Source organism: Electrona antarctica (genome assembly GCF_951216825.1).
Source record: "Electrona antarctica genome assembly, chromosome: 10".
Taxonomy (NCBI): domain Eukaryota; kingdom Metazoa; phylum Chordata; class Actinopteri; order Myctophiformes; family Myctophidae; genus Electrona; species Electrona antarctica.
Window position 1 is genome coordinate 35,333,755 of NC_136791.1, and position 8,111 is coordinate 35,341,865.

An 8,111-nucleotide genomic window follows, 5' to 3' on the forward strand; every position below is an offset into this window, starting at 1 on the left:
GTTGGCAGCTTCCATGATTGCGCACTTTGACCATGAGCACAGAATTAACTTGTTATCAGGGAATTGTGTTGTGTTGACTGTGTGTGTGTGTATGTGTGTGTGAGGGAGAATGGCGGGGGCTAAATACAAAAAACTCAAGTAGAATTAATCGAAAACTCCATATTTAATTATACACGAAATGTCAAATTAAATCAAACGTTAGCGACCTTATTCCCAAACGCATTACCCCTCTGTCCGCACAGTCCCTGTGGGCAATTATACTGAAATCCAAGCCCACGCATAGCCTACATCAAGGGACTATAGAGTAGTTTTGATTAATTTCATAAAGGTATTATTAATGCGAGTGCGACCCATAGCCTATCTGTATTTATTGATCCTATAGTTATGCTATAGTCAAAGTTGTGCTATTTGGCGACGATATACGGTGGTGCGGCCGGTCGGTCAGTAATCGAAACGTTACTACTTTTACATTAGATTCAGATTTTCAGAATGCATGCGAACTGAACTGCAGCAGGGTGCTGGAATAACTGCGACTGGCCACCGTGGCGGAGTCCTGCTGAGTGCGCAGAGTGCGGTGGGGTTCCAGTGGCGCTCTGTATGCGCACAGACGCACAGAGAGAGAGCAGCATCTCACACTGACTGCACTGGCTGGAGTTCGAGGACACTCGCCCCATTCGCTCTAATCCCCTCGCCTTTGTCTCCTCGTGTTGATTAGAAAGGACCCCATTTAGAATAAGCCGAGTCAGCCGGTAATACACCAGAGACAATCTGGAGGATTCGGGATCACTTTTGGAGGTGGAATATTATCTCGCATGAAGCGAGCCGGATCTCTTCTTTACCGTCCGGCGGAGCGCGCAGCACAGCCCCGCTGTTTTTCAATGGATTTCAATACAGTGGAAATACCTTGGGAATTAAATTACCGTTAGGTCGTTCTTTGTTTTACAAAATTTCAACAACACTGTTGTTTTACACGGATAGAAAGACGATGATCTTCGCAGCTCTCTATGTCGTTCTACCTCTTTTAGGTAAGTTTAGAGATTAAACTTAAAATAAATATTCTGAGTCCAGTCCATATAAGCAATCCTATTATACGCATATTATTGTGATTGAACTATAAGCTATGTCTGCGAGGGGATTTGTGAAACAAAAATTAAAAGTTTACAATGACACCCTGCAGCTTCATTGCATGTTTTCTCTGGCTGCTCCGGTGAAGCTTTAAACCTTCCCGAACTTTTGTTCAACTCTGTAACCCATCATTGAACGAGCAATCAAATTGTTTACTGATTACATATTGTTCTAAATCCACGAATATTGAATATGGAATATATTCTTTCCCCTTCGATGACTTTCATGTTGCCCTGGCCCCTGAAAATAGGCTGCCCCTGATCCTCCATTAATCCCTAAAAGCAGCTTTAATGTGTTAAATGTCTGTATGTTTACTGTAAACAAATGAAAGGCAGCTGTTATTATGATTTATTATTATTATTATTGTTATTATTATTTATATATATATATATATATATATTTTAAATGTATTATTTTCAGATGTGCTGTCCAATGCAGAGCAGAATGTGCTTGCGGGGTCCAACAGGCTGGACTGTGTAAAAGCCAGTGAGCAGTGCCTGAAGGAGCAGGCTTGCAGCACCAAGTACCGTACCATGAGGCAATGCGTGGCGGGTGGCAAGGAGAGCAACTTCAGCATGGTGGCCGGCCTGGAGGCCAAGGACGAGTGCCGGAGTGCCATAGATGCGCTCAAACAGAGCCCACTGTACAACTGCAGATGTAAACGGGGCATGAAGAAAGAGAAGAACTGTCTACGCATTTACTGGGGAATCTATCAGACATTGCAAGGTAAAGGTTGGAGGGTCGGGTGCATGCATGTGTTTGGTCCGACGTACTAACAGTCCGACAGGCATTAGTCCGACACCCTACCCCACCTAACCCTAACCTCACAAGGAAGCCACGCATGTGTCTTAACCGGCAACGCATGTCGTGAGCCACGGGTCAGGGTGAGTCTTAACCAGCCACGCATGTGTCGGACGTCGTACCAACATATGCGCCCGGCAGGGGATATAGGCACTACTACTACACTAAAGGACATGGAGCTGTAAAAAATAAAAAATAATAATTAACTCAAATTCTCAATACTGGCCCAGCACAACAGGTGCAACGTTCTAACACTATAAAACAGCATTAAAGCTTACAACATTTCCCATAAATCTACATTCATTCACATTTCAACCCTGATGGATGTCCCAGGGAGGCGAGATGCTGCTTTTTGACTTCCCAATTCATTTCCTTTGAAGGTAATGGTGCATGCAGGCCCTTAGTGCTTGGCCATACCATCTTAATGGGCTGGTTGTAGTTGGGTGGGGTGGGGTGGCGGGGGGGGGCTATGGTCCCTAAACCGCGTCCAGGCCAGAGTCGACTTCCAGTTGTGCAACACAGCTGACCAACCTGCCTAATCAGGCGTGCGGCTATGTGCTGCTGAGGATATTGACTGACCCGAATAAACCCTGTCACATGCAGGCCAATGTGAGCGGGATGGGATGATAAACAATGGACACACAACAATGAGTTCACAACTCTGTTTATCCTCTCACCCCTTCCCCCTCCACTCCATGTAGATGAAACATAAATATTCAAATATGCAGTTTTCTGCTTTCTGTGTCTATTCATCTGTGTCTACACACAGTAAAAACAAACTCAGTTAATTTAAAACCCATTCTGGGCGGGAACCCCTTTTGGTGTTTTAACTAAGCATTATGTTATAGCCTACTTTAGCTATTGAAAAATAGCAGATCTACAAGCTCATAGCGTGCCACCGAGTGGCGAGCTACAAGCTTGTAGGTCTGCTATTTATTTTACTGTGGATCCGTCCGTGTGTTTATCCGTGTCATTGCTTTGACCTGTAATATTCTTTTCAGGCAATGACTTCCTGGAGGACTCGCCATACGAGCCTGTCAACAGCCGCCTGTCAGACATCTTCCGACTGGCTCCCATCATAGGTAAGGACGAGCGGCTGTACTCTCCGCAGTGCAGCGGCGTTACATGTATTGACACATGGCCATGTTGTCCGCTGGGCTATGGCTTTCATATTGCTTCAAGCTGTGCATGCGCTCAGTGAAGATTCTTCTGTGTCGCGTGTGTGTGTGTGTGTGTGTGTGTGTGTGTGTGTGTGTGTGTGTGTGTGTGCGTGTGCATGCGTGCGCGTGCGTGCGCGCGCACCCACCTACCTGTCCACCCTCTCTCCCTTCATTTTCCTCCCTCACCCTGACAACCTTCAAATGCCAGCTGTGAGTGCCCTTCACGGGGTGCTATACTTCTGAGTGCACCCTGCCAGTTTAAACGGTGCACATTATGATTCATTCAGATGGTTCAGAGGCCTGCGCATTTCTGTTATTTTCTAGTTGATTCTTCCCCCCAGATGTCGGTAGTTGTCACGACTGTTGTTGTCTGACTTGTACTAAGTCTTTTTACCATCTGTCTGTTGCAATCCACTTTAATAGAATGAACTAGAAAAAGTGCCCTTCCGGGCACAGGTCTCCACCAGGAGGATAGGAGTGTGTGTGATGTTTGGCAAAATGTTTAGGAGGATTTTTTTCCTTCATTTTGTTGAGGAAATGCAGAGCCAGATCACTCATAGCATCTCTGAGGATAGAATTCTGGATGAGCAGGACATGTGCAGCATTTTGTACAAAACGGGCCACTCCTGAAAACTTTGGAAGGCAATCTTAGCCAATCAGTGTACAATCTGAGAAATCCAACAGACTCGTCTTGATCACATGACTACAGAGATCATGTGTACCGATTTGAGGCATTTTGTTCCAAAAATGTGTTTTGCAAAAATCAACCTGTTGGTGGCGCTATAACAGGCCAATGTGAAAAGGGTGCGATATATTCCTCAGCCTAGTAAGAAAATGTGTGAAAGATTTCACGTAAATTGCATGCTGCGTTCATGATTTGAGGCTATTGTTCAAAACGGGGCAATCTTGCAAACTGTGAAAGCCAATTATAGGCAATTAGGATGGAATATGAAATATCAGACAGATCCGACTTGAGCACATGACCATAGAGATACTGTGTAACTATTTGTGAGATTTTTGGACAGAATCTGGAGGAGTAATATCAAAAAAATGTGTTTTACAAAAGTCGGCCTCCTGGTGGCGCTATAAAAGGCAGATGCGGAAAATGCAGGTAAAAGGTTTGTCCTTGGCCTCTAGGGAGTGTGCATGCAACGTTTCACGCAGATCGGTGCAGTTTTAGGTAAAAAAAAATGTGAAAAGCTGCCTCATGGTGGCGCTATAACAGGCCGTTCTGGAAAATGTGGGGCAGAGGTTCATCGTTGGCATCCAGGGAGTGTGTGTACAAAGTTTGGCATCGACCGGGTTAACGGTGCCGGAGATTAGCTGTTCACAGACGGACGGAAGGACGGAAGGACGGAAGGACACACACACGGACGGAGTGCAAAACATACTCTCTCCCCATGCCTTCGGCCTGGTGGAGACAATAAGACCACGCACAAGTGTGGGAGAGGAAGACTAGTACATTGCTGTTCATTTTTGCATGATGGCAGTGTTACTAGTGGCCTCTAGATGGCGATGTTATTCCCTTATTGGCCAGTGCACCACAGGTGCACCTTGGGTGTCCACAGTGAGGCCGTGTTGCCTGTTTGAAGGTTTGACATATGCAGGCACTGCAATGAGGCAAGTTTTGGTTGTTAAATGTGAGCCAATGAATAGCATGTTGAACCAAAGAAACATGCTCTACGCTCCATCTTCAAATAACACATACTGACATTTTCCATCTTTTGTTCAGGAGAGGTAACTTTTCTCCTTTCTGTTATATCAGCAGTTCTAATACAAACAGCCTGAATTGCTTAAAATTATGTTTGTCAAATGGCAGCTGGTCACATACCCAAAAGTGTGAAGGTATTCTGGCATGAACAGGATAAGACTCTGCTGTGTCATCTAAAATTATGAGTTGTTTTACCATTGCCAGAAAATGTCTGAGTCACTATTACGAGAGCATAATTTAAAGGCTGTGCATTACATCCTCCAAGGCCCACGGTCTGCCATTACTACACAGTTCTCTACACAGTTTCTACACAGTTCTACACTCTGTAGCCAGAAAGCCAGGGAGAAAAGAAAAAGCTTCCACATCACCCGTAACTGTCACAGGCCTTTAATGTGCCTGCCCTGGCGAGTAGAAGCACAGCCTGAAGCCATCAGGGCAGAAGCATATGTAGCACAGGATCATAGTTCACACAACCCGCCATGTAACAACCCTCAACACATCCCCTGGCCTGAGCAATAGGCTTTCCATGAGCAGGGAACGGGGAGAGAGATTTACGGGACGACGCTCAGCCGGTGAAGGTGCTCCTTATTTGCTGTCTGAAAACCTCTTTATGTTGATCGACGGCCTCTGTTTCGCTCCCTTGCTCTCTCTCATTCTATCTCTCTCTCTTGGCAGTGCAATGATAAGATGCTTTGAGGCTCTGTTGTTAAAGCATGGGTATGGAGGGACAGTGTGTGTGCGCTGGGGTGGGGGTCAGGGTTGATGGGAGCAGGCAGTAATGGTAGAAAGGGAGAGACGAGGCCGGAGGGAGGTGTCAGGTGGGAGTGGGTGAGTGAAGGAGTATTGTGAGAAAAGGGGTAGGCAGGAAATGGGTGAAGTAAGAAAAGATACTAGGACAGGGGAGGAGAACAAAACAGATTGTGGTTAAGAGAGACGGCAAGCAAGTGAGGGCGGTGTGATGGGAAAGGAATGGGAGTGCTGTGGTGGTGGAGGATCACTTTTGAAGGTCAAGCATGTAAAAAGAATTCTCAGCCTTAATAGAACACTCTAAACAGAAAGAAATGCAAGGACTTCTAAGACTTTTTATTCCTTTTTAAACAAAAACAAATGCTGATTTTAAAGTTGATCTTGTGCTAGAGGTTTGCACTTTACATTTGAACCAAATCTCAAAGTGCTACAAAGCAGAAAATAAAAATAAAAGGACAAGAAAGAATAAAAACAATGAATGCATTCTGTGGTCACCTAAGCTAAAAGGTTAAAAAGCACACAGGGCATCTAAAAGGTCCAACTAGGCAAATGTCTTGTTGTCCACGGACTGTGGACAACAAGAGTGTCCACAGTCCGTGTCCACGGAGTGTCCACGGACTGTGGTGCTCTCAGGTGGTCAGGGAGGGCATTCCACAGCCGAGGAGCAGCTGAGCAGAAGGCCCGGTCCCCCATGGTGCAGAGTTTTGTTTTTGTGGTTTTGAGTGTGTTTGAAGTGCCAGAGCGGAGGGAGCGAGTGGAGGTTGGGGGTTCAATGAGTTCCTTTAGGTAGGAAGGGACGTTGCTGTGGATGCACTGATTGTATGACCTTGTATTCTATCCTGAAGGAGACAGGAAGCCAGTGTAGGAAATGGAGTATGGGCGTGATATGTTCATATTTCCGCACTCTCATCAGGATTGTAGCAGCACTGTTCTGAATGTACTGGAGCTTCTGGATGCTCTTGCTAGGGATCCCGATGAGAAGTGCGTTGCAGTAGTCGAGCCTTGAGGAGACAAAGGCAAATTAGTTTTTTGCAGAGGTGTTTAATATGAGGGTCGAAGGTCAGGTGGGGGTCATTTTTACACCTGAACCTTGGGGTACGCCACAGGTGACAGGCTGTGTCCGGGAGTAAACGCCTCCCACGTAGACAAGTTGCTATACACCTGCAGCTGGGAGTGATTAGTCTTGTGTCTACAGATTGCCGAGGTAATGAAGCGTATTAAAATACCATGCTTCTCTCTCACGACTCACAAGGTGTCATTCTACTCGCTATACTTTAATTTAACCGCCATAAAGCCTTCATTTTCTATGCTTCAAACAGAATGAATGTTATAACACTGTCAGTGCAATCTGGGATTCTCACACGACACCACTTTCTTGATTTCTCGAATCCACTTGATTATGTGCAAATAAATTAGGAGATTAAGAATACCTCCTTCTAGGCTAGAAGGAGGTATTCTTAAATTCTAGCCTTCTCCTTAGCTATTGCCGTATTTGTATACCTTTTGCCTCTTATGTGATCTTTCTAGGATCACATACTTACTGTATGTAAGCTCTGCTGTGGCTCTGATACGTGTATCCATCCATGTCCTTGCTGTTGGTTGCTTGTAATGTTGGTGTCCAAGAAATCTAAGCTTATTTTAAGAGTGTCGGCTAAATAGCTAAACTCAAAAGCCTAAATGGCATTCCCGAGGCTCTAAGAATATCGGTTTTCCTTTGTCTCTGTGAGGCAGTAATACTCTGTGATCTCTGGCTGTAAGAACAATAGGGTGCCATAATGAATCTCTAATTCACTAATAGGCTGTATACAGCTGACTGAAACCACTGTTCTCTAGTGGCAGCCACACAGTGTACTAATCCAGATTTACGCACGCACGCACGCACGCACGCACACACGCACGCACATGCACGCACGCGCACACACTTAAAACGTACACTGACTGAACCATGCACACCTGTGGGTGTCAGTCTAATTTATTATAGTGACACACTAGACCTAATGTAATTGTATATACAATCCACATAATAGCCTTGCATACTTTTACTGTGTGCACCGTCTTTTATTTGGTAATTCCGTTGTATGGGAAAAAGTTACTGTGATACACAGAGATCTCAATGCGCAGTTATGACACTGAAAATGAGCATTGTTAGAATTGAGTATAGTTATTGAGAATATGAGCACATTATTACACCATTTATTCATCTTTATTTCCATTCTACCTCTCCTAATTAACCACTCTTTTGAACTGTTAAACTACTGCAAAATGTTTGTTTTGATCATTTTAATATCAAGCCGTTCCTTCCTGTCTTCATATACAGTAGCTGTAATGTGCTGGAAGATCAAACGGGTCAAACAAGAGGAATGGTACCTGTTGGCTCAGTGAGTGCACAGAATATGCCGGACGCGGGATCAGATCCGAACCCAGGTCCTCAGGCTCTCAGTGAGCATAATTCATCTCCTCTCTCTAATATAAGAAGATGAAGATGAATATCCTAAGGCATGCAACAGGGTTGGGAGTTGGTACACTGACATAATGAAGTTGAAATGTTTTTTTAATGAGTCCTCACG

The 8,111-nt window shown here is 44.9% G+C and overlaps 1 protein-coding gene across 1 annotated transcript in view; it reads left to right on the forward strand.

The window, feature by feature from the left end:
* gfra1a (gdnf family receptor alpha 1a) overlaps window positions 1–8,111 on the forward strand; it is a gene marked incomplete at its 3' end in the record, with an annotated part of 133,383 nt that continues 125,272 nt past the window's right edge. Inside the window, exons 1-3 of the mRNA XM_079511912.1 lie at window positions 1–1,025; window positions 1,546–1,851; window positions 2,928–3,008. Coding sequence (XP_079368038.1) covers window positions 986–1,025; window positions 1,546–1,851; window positions 2,928–3,008 — 427 coding nt within the window. The 5' untranslated portion in view covers window positions 1–985. The remainder of the gene's footprint in view (window positions 1,026–1,545; window positions 1,852–2,927; window positions 3,009–8,111) is intronic.